Here is a 15,516-nt window from a genome sequence, read left to right on the forward strand (position 1 = left end):
TGGAGGCTCGTGAGGGGAAGTTCCAGGCAAAAGCAGCCTGAGAGTCTCTGCCACCACTGAGCCTGTCTGCTTCCTCAGAACCTTCTAGAGTCTTGTGGAAAGCAGACCAGACAATAGTGCATCACTGCTTGTAGACAAGTCATGGTTGAGACTTGGTTAGGAGAGTTGCATCATGCTTTTCTTTTTTTTTTAGCTTTTCTAAGATACTCATTTTATTTTATGTGTGCGAGAGTGTATGTGTGCCGCATGTGTGTGCACAGGGCCTGTGCACGTCAGAAGAGGGCATCATATCCCCTGGAACTGGAGTTACAGGGGTTATGAGCCACTCTGGTTGCTGAACACCAAACCTCAATCCTCTAAAAGAGCAGCAAGCAGTCTTAGCCTCTGAGCCTTCTGTCCAGTGTCACCTTTGATGGGCCTGGTGTCATGGCTCCTGAAATATACCTGCCTAACAATGTGCATTGAAGGATGGAGACAAGGATGCTGAAATCCTTGGTCCTAATCCTGTGGGGTGCTGAAGTCTGTCTTAGCTATGTTCTTTTTTAATTAGCAATGGCTATGGCAAGTGAGAGGTGAGAAATGATTCAGTCCACAATCCTCCTACTCTTGGTTCCACCTCTATTACCCAGTGGTTCCTGCTCTTAGCACATACTACCTGCAAGGCTTTCCCAGTATATCCCTGTCCACCAGGCTCCTTTGGAACCGTGATGCTGAGGGCGAGCCTTCTTCCCTTTTGGGACACATTACTCCACTTGTGTTATTGTCCACAGATATCCATGCCTTACCCCCTTGTGGTTGAACGCCAGCCCAACGTGGCGCAGTCACTGACACATGACAGCCCAATGTGGCACGGTCTCCAGCACTCCCTCTCATTTTGATCTTTCACAGGGTCCCTGCCCTGGATATGTGCATATCACCTCAGGGGAGGAGTTGCCCAGAGCCACCTGCTCTTCTCTTTGTTCACATTGTCATCAAGTCATTGATGACACCAAGCTTAGACAAAGAGACACAAGACATATAACTACAGTCATGTCTGCTTTGTCAACCTCTAAGATTCCAATTACATGACTTCCCCTGGGCATCTGCAGATATCTCAAATAAAACATGACTGTCCCTGGAGACTGCCCATGACGTAGTCTAAATTTCCAACAAGGCTAGGAGGCTGTTCTCTGTTGCAAAGCTACCTTATACCAATCTCCACCAAAAAGAGCATCAGGTCATGGCTCTGAGGCTGATCATTTTGAGTTTGGTTTCAGGAAAGCTTTGTTTATGTTTTTTTTTTCTCAGAGAACAAATCAAATCAAGCTACTTCTGCTTAGTGCAGCATTCACCTTGCCAGTTATGGTAAAAGCAAGGCTGCCTCTGTCTGGAAGAAATTCTGAGTCTGCTTTGTGGCCTCACGGTGGGCCCGGTTCTCTCTCCTTATTCTGTCCTCACACCCATTCCATGCCCCATTATCCTGACTTTTGAGCTTGCACTGTACCCTCTAGGGAACTCGTTGTTCTTCCATCACCCAGCTGCTTCCATCACCTCCTGCTGGGGTGCTCACTTCTCAGTTGGAGATTAGGACCACTCCTTTGAGAAAATGTAAAGGAAATGGGAGGCTGCTCCTGCAACTCTCATCCTAGCCCTTCACACATTAGTGGTGGTCATTCGTGTAGCTATGGTTGATCCATCATCATCCTTCTTCTCAAAGAGTATTGACCTGGCACCTAGTCCCCTGTGTTTACCGCCTGCCTCCTGCCTGAGACCTGATGATGTTTGGTCTTCACTTTTTGACCCAGTGCGTGTTCTTGGGCTAACTTCTCCTGAGTTCTTACTTTTCAGCTATTGGTTCTGGTGACACTATGAATCTTCTAAGTGGGTGTTTCCTGTCTGCTCTAATAACCACAGCTCTTGGGGAGGCCTGATTGCCCAAGAACCCCCTCAATGAGATGCATGTGGAAGTGCTTCTTACGGGGGCTTGAAGATATTTTTTTTTTTCCTGGACCAATGCACAGTCTCATTCAGCTAGTTAAAAAATCACAGGATACAGGCCTGAGTGATGCATTTGGCAACATAGGGCATTATTAATGAGTCCATGAAACATTTACATATTCTCAATTCCATCACTGCTTGCAAAGAAAACTTATGTGCATGTATAAGGCATATTCGTGTACAGACAATTGAGTAGCATGTACAGTATACATAGAACTATAAACAGAATAAAACTCACTTACATTTACTATGAACCATGGAAGAACAGATGTAGATGCCCATGCCTCATAGTTATATAATTTCCAGACTGGCAAACCGAGCCTACTCTTTGTGGCTGGGCATGGCTCCATCCGCCGCAATTCTGTAACCTCAAGTATGTATACCAGATTCCATTAGCATCTGTCTCCCAGTTAATTAGGCTAAATTAGGAGTTAACACTCTTTTTACTGCTGCGCAGTTTTAGTGAGCCTGCCCACAAAGGTGTGGATACAAAGGCACTTTGATGTGTTTCCTCCCAACACCGGATAGTGATTATTTATTCTCAGTTCCGGAGACACACTGACTCCAGGGGAGCATTACGTGATAAACGATTCAGTCCGCGGTTCTCAAATTAGATTTTCCCCTCTCTTTGGCCTCCTGCTTCACAACACTCAATTCAAACAGACAACAGAGCGATTCTCCTGATGCCCGCTTGGCAGAACAGCCACAGTTCTACAGCTCTGACTGAGAAGCAGGAGGCACAGTAAATGCCTGCATGCCATGTTGCGGTGCCAGGGTGACTGGACAGGCAGGTACTTTGCATGCTGCTCATAACTAAGGCAGTGGACCTCCCAACATCGTGAACCAAGCCCCTGTTAACGGTGACACACAGGCAGGTTACAGGATGCCTAATGAAAGCCTTTAATGATTTCCCCACCTCTGGTCCGCCTCTATCAATGAAAGCATTGCTAGCAGCAACTAGAATGCCAAGAATCAATTTAACTGTAGTCAGAGATGTGAATAAGTGTTTTCAAGAAGGGTCTTTGCAGGCTAGAGCTAGCATCTCCAATTGTTTTGACTTTATTTGTTATAAGGAAAGAAATCAAAATAACCGAACAAAGAACCTTATAGCTCATGAATATGGAAATCTGTAATTTGGGGCCATTTAAAAATTTTAATATTAGTATTCCTATTAGATATATATCATTTTGAAATAAGCTGAAACACCACACTGTCTTTAAACACCCAAGAACAATGGTATCAGGCTTTCTAAAGTTCTTTAGTTTTGATGTGGTGAAATGAACTACTAATTAATATGTTTGTCTCTGCATATTCATAGCTGCCTTTTATGAGAAGTTCACTTGAGTTCATCATGAGGAGGGAACTGTGGGCAAAGCACAATCATTCATGCCTATGAACATGTCATGGAGAAACCCACTTGAAGAAGAAATCGCCTGTTAATCTCTTGTGCCCAGTGTTTGACACGATCTAATTTGAACAGCCATATAGTATCCTCTGTAGAAGCCATCACTGTATTAATTTATAAGAATAGGAAGATAATGGCTTATACATGTTGCTCCCTGGATGAGATATTGGCTTTCCAGGGCTTATTTTAAGTCTCAGGTCTGAAATAAATAAAGAGCTAAAGTTACAATGTATAAGTGGTGGCATTAGAATGTAACTGTGGAGCATTATTAAGAGGGAACTTGCAAGGATAGTTACTTACAAAAAGTGACAGAAGTGACAGCCGAATAGCAAAGTAAAAACAACTGTGTATTGGAGTGGGGGATTGGGGTACAGCTTACCTTAGTGGTTATATCAGCAAGCTTCTGGAATTGTCTACTCCCGCTTCATTATCCTGAAACATTCTCATGGGATTCCTACTGGGTTCTGCTTTTAATGAAATTCGTACGACCATACCATGAAATTGAAGTGGTTAATTTATTCCTTGGATGTTTTTTTCAGATGTAAGTCTTGATATACACATCTGTATGGTGGGAATACTGCAAGGTGTATTTTCAAAGCCAGGAAACACGTATCAACAAACAAGATTGTAAAAGCAAATTTACAGGGCTGGAGCAATGGCTCAGCAGTCAAGGAAGGACCTTTGCTGCTCTTACAGGGGACCAGAGTTTGGTTCCCAGCACCCATGTCAGGAGGCAGACAACATTCTGGAGCTCCAGCTAGAAGACCCCATACCCTCTTCTGGCCTGCCTTGACAGCCACCTACTCCCATATACATATACACTGCCACACACACACACACACACACACACACACACACATGTACACACACACGTACACAAAACCACGAACCCCACACATATACATACCCATACTCACACACCTTCTCACACACTTAGATACAGAAAAATAAATCCTAGGAAAAAATAAAGACGAAGAGAATTTACTGTGTGGAAGAACCAACCCAAAGATCTGGTGAGGATATGTCTAAGCATGTCTGGCACTATTTGTACCAGTGTCCCTATTCCTGTCCACACCTGCTTCTGCTTCTTAACACTTGTCTCCTCTCACAGGCTAAGCCCTTCCGTGTCCTAGGATGTTGTATACTTCTGTCTGGGGAATCCTTCTCCTTTCTCTTATACATGTTGTCTTTCTTCCGGCTTAAAGCACCAGCCTCCTGGGTAAATGGAATTGTGTTAACTGGAATGAGCTTTTGTGTGGTTCAGTGTTCGTTAAATGCTTATTATCCAGCATCCAGGAAGCAGGCACCGTGGCCTGCAGTGGGTGTTGCTGTCAGCGGGGTTTGTACCTCTGTAAATTTGTCTGCAGTTAACAGGAACTGTACAGCATGCGGTCACCAGTGCTCCTGCCACAAAAGAGCATTCAGAAATGTGTGACAAGTTCTGGCAACTTTGAATTTTGAAATTAAATATGTATGTGCACATAAGTTCCTGTAATGAAAATAATATTAGATGAGGCAAAGCATGTAGTCATTGTGCACAGTCAGCCAGTCCCACTGAGCGGATACACACACACACACACACACACAGAGAGAGAGAGAGAGAGACAGACAGAGAGAGAGAGAGAGAGAGAGAGAGAGAGAGAGAGAGGAAAGCTGTGTACTGACTGCACAGCCATGCAAGTCCTGTCATGTTGCTTTCTAAATATGTTTTATTTTGAGGTAGTTTGAGTGGTTTTATGAACATTCCCTTTTTGTCAGGATCCACACAGTATTGTTTGCAGAGTTCTCCAAACATTGACACCAAGGTCATGAACAGATAGATCATCTTTGTCTTAATCAGGGTCCTCCAGTTAGGTATGGCAATCTGTTCCCAAAACCCATCGGCTCCCATCTCCTAACCCCAGTCAACCAGCAGTCAGCTCTTTCATCATTTCAATTATTTCAGCGTGTTGGAGAAGGATCAGGTATTGTCCAGCTCCCAGGCCGGCTTTATTCCCTGCATAACTCTGCAGAATTGAGCATGGTGTCTTAGTAGACAGCAGCTGGTCGCTTTGTGTTGTGATACTCCATGCAACAGTTTGTTTCTTCATGCTTTAGTCACACATAGTAAAGAACATACGGGTTAGTTTCTATTCTGGAATCTCCTCTTTTGTTGGCCATCTCTCTGAAGTTTCCAGAAATGCTGGCTCCTCTCTGAACAGTGGTACCTAGGACCCCTTACCTCTGCCCTCATTCCTTTTCTCAGGAGCCATCACTTTCATTGAGCATGGACTATTGCCCTAAGATCAGATTCTAATAAACCAAGTGGTGTTATTTTGATTTTGGACTAGAGTGTGGAACTTGATGGAAGACAGGCTAAAGCCTTTCTCAACTCCTCATTTCCTGTGTGTGGTGGTCTCTCAGGACACTCTGTGGGACTCCTTAAATCAAATATAGAAAGGGACTCTCCTCTCCAGTCCACGCAGGCCTAGTCTTAGCCTGTCTTTCTCTGTCTGCTGTAGTCACCCTCAAAGTTCCCCAGCTCTTCACATCACAGTCCCTCCAGGGTGCATCAGGGAAGTGAGGGCTTGTAGGGTAGTTACTCAGAAACAAGTGCCAAGGTGGCCGGGAGTAGGGAGCAAGATGGCATCACACTGCTGATTGTTTCTTGTGGTTGTGAGTGAACAGGTTGAGAATGGATGGATGAGGTAAGAACAGATGAACAAATGGGACGAGAAAGACAAGATAGAGAGGAATAAAGCTTTCCCTAAGGCATGGGTTCAATCTCAGAGACTGTGTTCTCTTATTCACACGTGTGGTAGATTGTTCTGGAAGCAGCATTGAAACCCTGGAGACACAAAGTGGATATTTAGTCTCCCAGTGGCTAAGATGTGTAATATTTGGATACAGACTTTGTATGTGCTACTTGCTTGCCCAATCACATTTTATGTAACAATCTGTGACCCACAACATCCCTTGTATATTATAATAGTAACCTATAATATAATATAATTTTGGTTATAATCTTTGTCTGGTTTGTAATTTTTACTATATTTTAACTTTAAGTAACTTTAATTTATCTGATCATCTCAGCAATAATATTTTTGATTTAGTCCCAAGGATGTTCTAGTAATGAATGTTAGTTGACTTTTGGGGGTAAGATGAAATCAGAAAACTGATCCAGAAATCATTTAGAGTAAGAGAATTAGGATAAACAGCATGTTTCCCTCTTCCGGATGCCAAAGCAAATGCTTACTTCTGTATTTAGATTTTTAAAAAATTCTTATTTAAAATATATGACATTTTCCATTTCTTTCCCTCTTTCAAATCCCTCCCATGTCCTGTCCCTCTAATCCAGTGATTCTCAACCTTGCTAATTCTGCAAGCCTTTAATACAGCTCCTTATGTTGTGCTGACCCCAACCATAGAATTATTTTTGTTTCTACTTCATCACTGTAATTTTGTTATTACTATGAATTATAATGTGTTTTTCTGATGGCCTTAGGTGACCCCTGTGAAGGGGTCGCCAAGCCCAGGTTGAGAACCACTGCTCTTTATCACCCTCATGTCATCCCACTATTTCTCAAATCGATTACGGTGGAGAACTCTCAGCTCCCTCCCTAGTACCACGTCTGCCTGCATGCCGCCATTCTTCTCAGCATGATGATAATGGACTAGACCTCTGAAACTGTAAGCCAGCCCCATCGGAATGTTTTATTTTTTAACAGCTGCCATGGTCATGGTGTCTTCTCACAGCAATAAAACCCTAACCAAGAGACGAAGCATCATGCTCACACATGAAGCTCAGGAGTACAACACTGAGAAACGAGAGAGAAAAGGTTCCAGAGGAGTTGGTGTGAACCTGTGTGCAGGATGTCCACCAGCATACAGCATTGAGCCTTCTGGGCACTTACTGCTGGAAGGCAGAAATTCATGGTGATCAACCAAGAAAGCAAGGAACTGTAGAAAGGCATTCAGGAAAGTCATTACCGGAGTGTAGGCGAGGGTTGGGGACGGTGGTCCCAGCTGCACAGTGATCCCATTGGTATGTGTGGAACGGTAGGAGCAGTTTCACTATGCTGCTTTTGGCGTGCTGGAGATACACAGGAGTCTGTGATTCAATATGCAATGAAACCCTGTGAGAGAATGGTAGTGAGGGGGTAGGAGAGCTAGCTTCTTCCCTCCCCTGACTCTAAGAAGAAGCCGGACCAGCAAGGGGGCCAGTTCTCATATGGCCTCTTCTCCCGCCTTATCTAATAACTTGGTTATTAGCCTTGTTCCCACAGAGTAGTTAGTGAAAATCAGTGTGTGAGATCATTACGCTCTAATTGCATCCCACTGAGCAGGCCTGGCATCTGACACAGCCCCGACTCACCATGCGGTCCTTGATGTTGGCACTAGCGCTCCCCGGCCCCCTGTGTCTCAGGGCTCTGGTCTGTGTCTCCTCAGTGACACTCATTCTTCTGTCTCCTGTTCACCCATGCTCCTCCATCAGTTTAGAAACCATTCAGCCACACAGTTGTTATTGTTGCTGTTTGGTTGTTTGTTTTATTTTTATTTTTATATATTTGAGACAGGATCTCTTGTATCTCGGGGTAACCTCATCACCTCAAACTCATCATGTAACCATGGACAACCATGGACTTTTTTTGGTCCTCTACTCTTTACCTTCAGAATGCTGGGATTACAGGCATATTCTGTCGTTTTGGATTTATGAGGTGTTGAGGATGGAACACACGGCTTTATGCATGCTAGGCAATACTCTACCAACTCAGTTACGCTCCCCAGCTCCACTCCCCTTTTAAGTTGTATTGTCTATTTTTTTGTTGAAGTGAATTTATTTAACTAGCCACAAATAAATAATACATATCACACTCATGTATAACTGAATATAACACACTATATATAGATATACGTATATACAAAAGAGTATTACAGAATTCATTAGTCAAATGCAAAGGTTACCCATCAACTCCACAACCTTGGCATTGCAGGATGGGTAGGGCAGGTGTGCATCCCTTTTCCTTATTCCCCCTGTGTCCTGAACGGAGATGTCAACTCACCCCAGCTCCTCATATCAATAGTAACTTTCTGTTGTTGTAGGTAGAAGCAAGAAAGGAAGGGCTCAAGAGGAGGAGAAACTTTAAGCTTTGGGTCTTGGTGTGTATCATCTAATTGTAAGAGCACATGGTTGCTAAAGAAGTAGGACCTGTCAAGTTCCATGGGCTGTCAAGTTCCATGATGTGATATAGAGTACAGACACCTGCGTGAGTTCTGGGTTCCTAGGCATCTTTCCTGCCTGGGTGGGTAGGAATGCAGCTGCCCATGTGGCAGGATTGCAGGAGTGTGCTTCAGTGACTTCTAGCTTGCAGGAACATGACACCCTGCCTAATGTTGTCTCTGCAACCGCTAGGCCTGTACAGCACAACCTGCAAACAACTTGTTAATACCTTTTACGTCGTCATTTCCCTCTCCTTCCTTTCTTCCTCCTCCTTCTCTTATATGAGTTATATATGAGTAGAACCTGCTCATTCTGTGTAATGTTGTTTATATGAATGTTTTCAGGGCTGACCATTTAGTAATGGATAACTAATTTTTTGAGTCAGGCCTTCCACTGAACACTACCGTTTTGCCTAGACTGGGTGGCCAGTAAGCATTCTCCTGTCTCTACCTCCCCAGCACCAGTGTGCATCTGAGTGCCACTACCTACTTTAGTTTTGACATCAGAAGTAAGTCTTCATGCTTGGACAGCCAGCACTGTGACCACTGAACCATCTGTCCATCCTCCTTTCCTTTTCGCTTTCATGATTCATGTTTTACAAAAATAAAAACTAGGAAAGTATAGTTGATCATCTTTCCTGGACAGTAGCCTGTGGACCCATAGCGCCTCTGATAAGATTGACATCTGGCCCACTCTGCAGTCACTGGGAGGGGTCACATCAGGGCAACCTTTCAATTGAGTTTTGCCCCAGGTTGAGATTATAGGTTTTCCATTAAATTATTTAACTTGTGATATGTGACATTATTAATTATTGTTAATTATGAAGGGAATGTGTGGATAATGTATACTAAGTATAATATGGTAAAGGTGATATTGAGAATTTCATAAGTGGCCAAATTTCAGTAAGATTTTGCTAGGATTTATTCAACGTGAGCTTGGAAAAAAGTGCATGCCCTTGAGTCCTCCCCCAAACAAGACCCCCTTTCTTATGCTCCAGGAAAACATTTGGGGCACTATACCAACGCTGAGCATCCCACCCTAGAGACAGCAACCACCCTAGCATGTGTGGACACCTGGTTCTCCGTCACCTGACCAGCTGTTGTTTGTTCTTATACAGCATCCATCGCGTCCACCTGCAATGACCCTGGGATGCCCCAGAATGGTACCCGCTATGGTGACAGCCGGGAACCTGGAGATACCATCACCTTCCAGTGTGACCCTGGATACCAGCTCCAAGGACAAGCCAAAATCACCTGTGTGCAGCTAAACAGCCGCTTCTTCTGGCAGCCAGACCCCCCTTCGTGCATAGGTACTGGGCCCGGGGAAATGGAACTGTCAGGCTTGGAAATGAATGTAGCCTACCTTTGGATCGGCCTGCTAATGATTGTTTCTTCAGGAGGACGTTTCAGGAGCTTCTTAAATGGCCTCAGGCTCTCTGAGACAATGCTGAAATTTTATTGCAAACCTTTATTTTATTAGATGAACTAAAGGGTGTGATTTCCTTAATGTACAGTAATTGACATTTATCTAACATTTCTTGTCCTTAAGAGTTCTTATGTAAATATATATCAACCAAGCCTGTGCGACTTAAAATATTACGTGGCTCAAAATTTATAAGCCCACCACTGCTGGCCTCATTTTTAATATAAAGCACACATTCAAGCAAAACCTACTATTGCAAAGCTCCTTCTCTTTTCAGAAGTATGTTTTTCTATAATATCCTGAAAAGTAGAAATTATATTGCCTTTGGGGAAAATGAAAATAGAGAATAAAATTGTGTGCAACACTAATTAAAATTCTCTGTCCAACTTATTAATGTAGTAATAAATGGCTTTGGCAGCTATGGTCTTAATAAACATCTAAGGTCTTATTAAACGTCTAAGATGATCTTTCACAAATACGATCTTAGGGAAATAGATTCTCATATAAAATAGGAATTATATGTAAATTGCCCTTCATTCTGTTAAATATTTTAACATAAAATATCTATTTAAAGCATTCAGTCATAGTTCCAAAATGATATTTAACTAAACTTTATATTTTTAATGAACTATTTAGCTTACTTGGTACTTCTAGATCTTCTGCTTGAAGGTGTAAAAATTAAATTGATCTGTGACAAAAGGCTGTGTCAGGGAAGCGAGGGACGCTCTCATGGCCCTGAAGACAGGTGAGATTGGAGAGTTCCGTTCATCACCACCTGGCTTAGAGGAACACCGTCCCTGTCTCGTAGGCATCTCTGTGCCTTCATCTTTCTTGCCTTCAAGCATGGTTGGTCTTTCATTGCCTGCCCTGTTGATAGCTGACTCCTGACACTTGGAATATTTTTCAAAATAGAATAAATGCATCTGTCATTGTAAACTTCTTTCTTTTGATTTTGTGAAGGTTCCTCAAAGTGGGGCTTCTCCTTCTGCCTCTTATCAGTGGTTGTGGACGTGTGTATCTATGTTGTATGTACATGTCCTTTATGTGAGTTGTATGTGTATTTTGTGTGCACCTGTGTGTCTTGTATACATATTCTGTGCCTGATTTTTATGTGTGTTTTTTATATTTGTTATGCATTGTTATGTATACATATGTACTGTACAGGTTTGCCTATGTTGTCTGAATGATTTAATTTTCTTCCACTTTATATTTTTAATCTCACAAAGGGAAGCATTAAAAAGGAATTCTAAGTTAATCTCTTAAAGACAATTTATCCTTTCTGTGTTCAAGGGGTAATTGTAAAATTTGACCACTCCTTGATTCTCCGTACCTTTGACATAGCCATCTATCAGTTACCTAAGCAAGAGCTCAAAAACCCACAGCTCAGCACAAAGCCCTCGTTGTCCTTCTGGGTCTGAGCAGCCCTTCCAAGGGCAAGTGGAAATCCTTTGCAGCAACTGAATAGTCAGGCGTTTGGGGGACTGGGCCAGGTTACCCGGATAGATGTTCTGTGACAGAAAGACAGATGCCATTTCGTCATTGCACTGTGAATTTCACTTGTCAGAAGTGAGGGTTGTGTCCCCTGCAGCGTATTTCCGGAGATGCCTCAGCTGACTGTGAACGAGCTCCCATCTAAATCCTTTACTCAGCAGGCAACATTTTTTAAAACTTTTTTTCTCATTTGGAGATAATACACGTTCATTGCGAGTGCTTTATAAGCTATAACAAAGCAAGAATTGAAAAGAGATGTCTTTTTAACTGGAAGCATTTACTATTAACATAAACATACATCAATAAAATTCATAAGCATATGTATAGATGCTGCTTTAAAATGACTATAAACATGTCCTGCCTGAACACTAACATAGCAGTACAAGGTGTTTTGGGTGCTCTTTTGTTTTTCCACCAGATTCTTAGTGATGTGGGGTATCTGAGCACAGCTCACTCTCCTGATACCAGGGACACTGTCTATTCTCTCATCAGTGCCGTCTAATAGTGCTGCGCCCATCTTTTCTGTACAAAGGCACAATGAAGTTCCTTTTTATGACGTCGTCCGTAATAGAGCAGCCTCTGTAAAGCGTCTGTGATTGAAGAGCACTGGTGTCTTTCTTCAGACATATCTCTCTAAGACACAAGACCCTTCAAAAGTTCATTTACAGCAACTCTGCTTGCCATTAGCCATGTTTGCTTACTTGCCCTAATTAGAAAATCGCAATTTAGGAGGGTTCTTAACCTTAGTGTGTGGACAGAAAGTGATACATTATTCTTGTTTTAATTCATATTCTAGATTAGACATGGGTCTGAACCTTATCTTTCCACTTGATTGCTGGTTGGGTGATTTGTTTTTTGTTTGTGTGCTTGTTTGTTGCTGGTAGGTGGTTTTGTGTTGTTTTTTGCAGACTGGCCAGCTACCATTCTATTCATATCCCCCCCCCCATCAGCTGTGTGTACCAGCTCCTTTTTGCTTCACACTCCCCTGACATGCCACCAGCTCCCCATGACACATCTAACATGCATTTTCCAGGCTTTGCTGATAATTTCCTCAACATATGCATTATTATCTCTCTTCTTTTTCTTTCTGAAAGCCCCTTGAAAAATGTAATGTCTCTTTTGGACTTTTATAGTTTAGCTGTGGTGTGTGTGTGTGTGTGTGTGTGTGTGTGTGTCTGTCTGTCTGTCTGTCTGTGTCTGTATGTTATATGTGCATCTCTGTATTTGTCTTTGCATGGTTTTGTGTTTGTGTGTGTTGGGTGTTACATGTATATGCTTGTGTGTTGTGTGTGTAAACATACATATATGTGTGTTATGTGAGGGTGTGGGAATACACGTGAATATGTGGTTGTGTTCACTGTTGCATGTGTGTACATGTGGAGCCCAGAAATCAATATCAGGTATCTTCTTTAACCATCTTAGTTTCTGAGACAGAGTCTCTCTGAGTTCAAACTGGAATTCATCAGTTTGACTAGACAAACTGGATAGCAAGACCCTGAAACCCACCCACGCTCACCCTCCCACACCATCACTGGGATTAACTTGGTTATGGCTATGATCAGCTTTATCCGCGGATCCTGGGAGAGTAAATTTGGGTCCTCATCCTTGTACACTGTGTGCCTTACTCATGAGCCTTCTCTTCAGCAATATAGCTGGGTCTTCAGGCGTGGGATCTCCAAACTAGAGCACGCTGAATTTTTATAATCAGAAAAGTATGCTCTGTCCCTCAAAGCCTTCAAGTTTCGCTTTGTTTAGTCTTTTTTCCTTGGGGTCCAAATTCTACAGAGCTCTAAAAAGCGTCCATTTATCGTCTATCTGCACACATGATTTGATGACCAGAGATGGCCCCAACCCGCAGGGCAGGATGACTGGTTAAAGACTCCCCGGATGGTGTGAACACTTCAGGGTTGTGTGCAGGAATGCTGGCTGTCTCGTTAGAGGGGCTGCGCATGAGCTGAGTGGGAACTGACCTGTGCGAATAGGCTTGTGACACAGAGGGGACTGGGCATGCTTTTGTGGACCCAAAGTCCAGGTGGAGTTGCTAGAGCCTCTGAACTACATCTTCTGAACTGGAATTCCGGCGAAAAGGTTTTATGAGCTCTCTAATTAAAGCCTAATGAAGCACAGATGAAGGATTCCAGAACCAGAAAAAATGGTGCTACTTAACACCACACAGCTTAACAGCTTCATTTGGTGGAGCTCCCAGGACCAGCAGGAAGGACCTGATTCCCCTGTGTTTCCGACAAGTCAATATTTGAGTCACACTCTGAGCAGCCCTCTGTGACAGTGCCCCAAATCTGTCCTAGTTCCTCTCCCAAGTCCTCGGTAGAATTAGAATCTGCCTGGCTTTCAGGCACCTCCAGCTCCACACTGCTGTATCAGTATGGCAGCCCTCTCGGATCTACTTCTTATCCCAGATGCTGTAAGCATCCGTCATGATGGGTGAAGTGGGAACAGCTTTCAATGAGGGCAATACAGGGACCACATGAGGATGACATGTGGTTACTAAGATGAACTGCATGCCAATAGATACAGGCTTCATCATCTGTCAACACATCTCGTGTAACTTGAGGGCACTTTCATGGTATTCAGAGAGGCATTGACAAACTAAGTTTATTGTGAAACCTGATGATTTCATTGTATTTCATGTTTTGCAGAATTGGATTTTCAGGAATGATCAGTGACTTAACCATTACTTAATAGCTTAATGACCTAATCATTACTGAAAACTATGGACTACTTTCTTCCTCCCTCTTTAATCTTATTTACTCGAAGCAAATCTTTATTTGTAGAGGGGGGAAAGGGATGACCAATTAAGGTATTTTATTATTTATTTATTCGCAAATATGCATATGTATTTATATTGTCAATGATATGAAATGTATATAATTTAAGAGGAATGCTATAGTTTAATTAAAATGATATTTTGAAACAACTTGGTCACAAGCCCCAGAATTTGCCCAAAGAACCATGGAATCTCTGACAGCATCAGCACCCTAAATATTTGACCTCACATAGTTGCAGTGTTTGAACAATGCCCATGTGGTAAAGATCTAACAGAAATTTTATTTAATACTTAGAACAGTACTAAATATCTTCAGATTCTAGGAACCGAAAGTATCCCACCTGGGTAGATGTGAACGCAGGCAGGTCACAACTAGTGGCTGCGAGGCTCACGCAATCCTTACCACACAGAGTTTTAACAGTAATATCAAAGCGCTGTGATCATGCCCTCTCTCTAGGAGCAAGGGTTGCAACTCATTCCTCATCATGGCCTTCCCTAAATATCATATAAATAATCAGTGTTTGCTTTGTTGTTTTGATCCAGTGGGGAGAGAACCCCAGCCCCAAACTGTGTGGCCTTAAACTGTGATGTAATCACTTATCAAACAGCTGGTCCTTGAGTGCTTATGATGAACTGTCCTGGAGGTTAGACGCTAAGAAAGATGGGCAGGTTGATCATTATGTCACCAAAAGCCTGTGTTCTAGAGGGTTCCCTGACTCATGTAAACCGATGAGAAGTGGCGGCAACATCATTGGGATCAAACTGTAACATTCAAGAAGGGTTTTATATCAAATTTTGAGTATAAGTACATGCCTGCATGTGTAGAGGGTGTGAGGGTTAAGCAGACTGTTCAATTTATTTGAATAAAATTTAAGTAATTAAAAGACATTTTATTTGCCATTTATAATCATGTGAAGCATGGCTGGGGGTGTAGGCTCACACCTGTAATCCTTACACTTGAGAGGCATGAGAATCAACAGGTTTTCAAGGCCACCCTGAGCTACAGTGTGAGTTCCAGGACAGCCTGGGCTATAAAACCTGCCTGAAAATTAGATGAATAGGTAGGTAGGTAGGTAGGTAGGTAGGTAGGTAGGTAGGTAGGTAGATGGATGGATGGATGGATGTTTAAGAATTCTCTCTAAAAACAGGAAGAAGTTTATATAGTCTAAAATCCTCAAGGATCACAAGGAAATGGTACAGATTTTGTGGGTTTTAATAACTTGTCCTAACATTTGG

At 42.7% G+C, this 15,516-nt stretch overlaps 1 protein-coding gene across 2 annotated transcripts in view; it reads left to right on the plus strand.

Moving 5' to 3' along the window:
* Nucleotides 1-15,516, plus strand: part of Csmd1 (CUB and Sushi multiple domains 1) — a 1,426,468-nt gene that overhangs the window by 1,230,826 nt on the left and 180,126 nt on the right. For both annotated transcript variants that reach the window (XM_041673587.1, XM_041673588.1), the window contains exon 27: nucleotides 9,700-9,891. In XM_041673587.1, the coding sequence (XP_041529521.1) occupies nucleotides 9,700-9,891 (192 nt within the window). The remainder of the gene's footprint in view (nucleotides 1-9,699; nucleotides 9,892-15,516) is intronic.

The sequence above is a fragment of the Microtus oregoni genome, unplaced genomic scaffold (assembly GCF_018167655.1).
Source record: "Microtus oregoni isolate MIOR12 unplaced genomic scaffold, Mior012 000024F_ref0000369, whole genome shotgun sequence".
In the NCBI taxonomy this organism is placed as follows: domain Eukaryota; kingdom Metazoa; phylum Chordata; class Mammalia; order Rodentia; family Cricetidae; genus Microtus; species Microtus oregoni.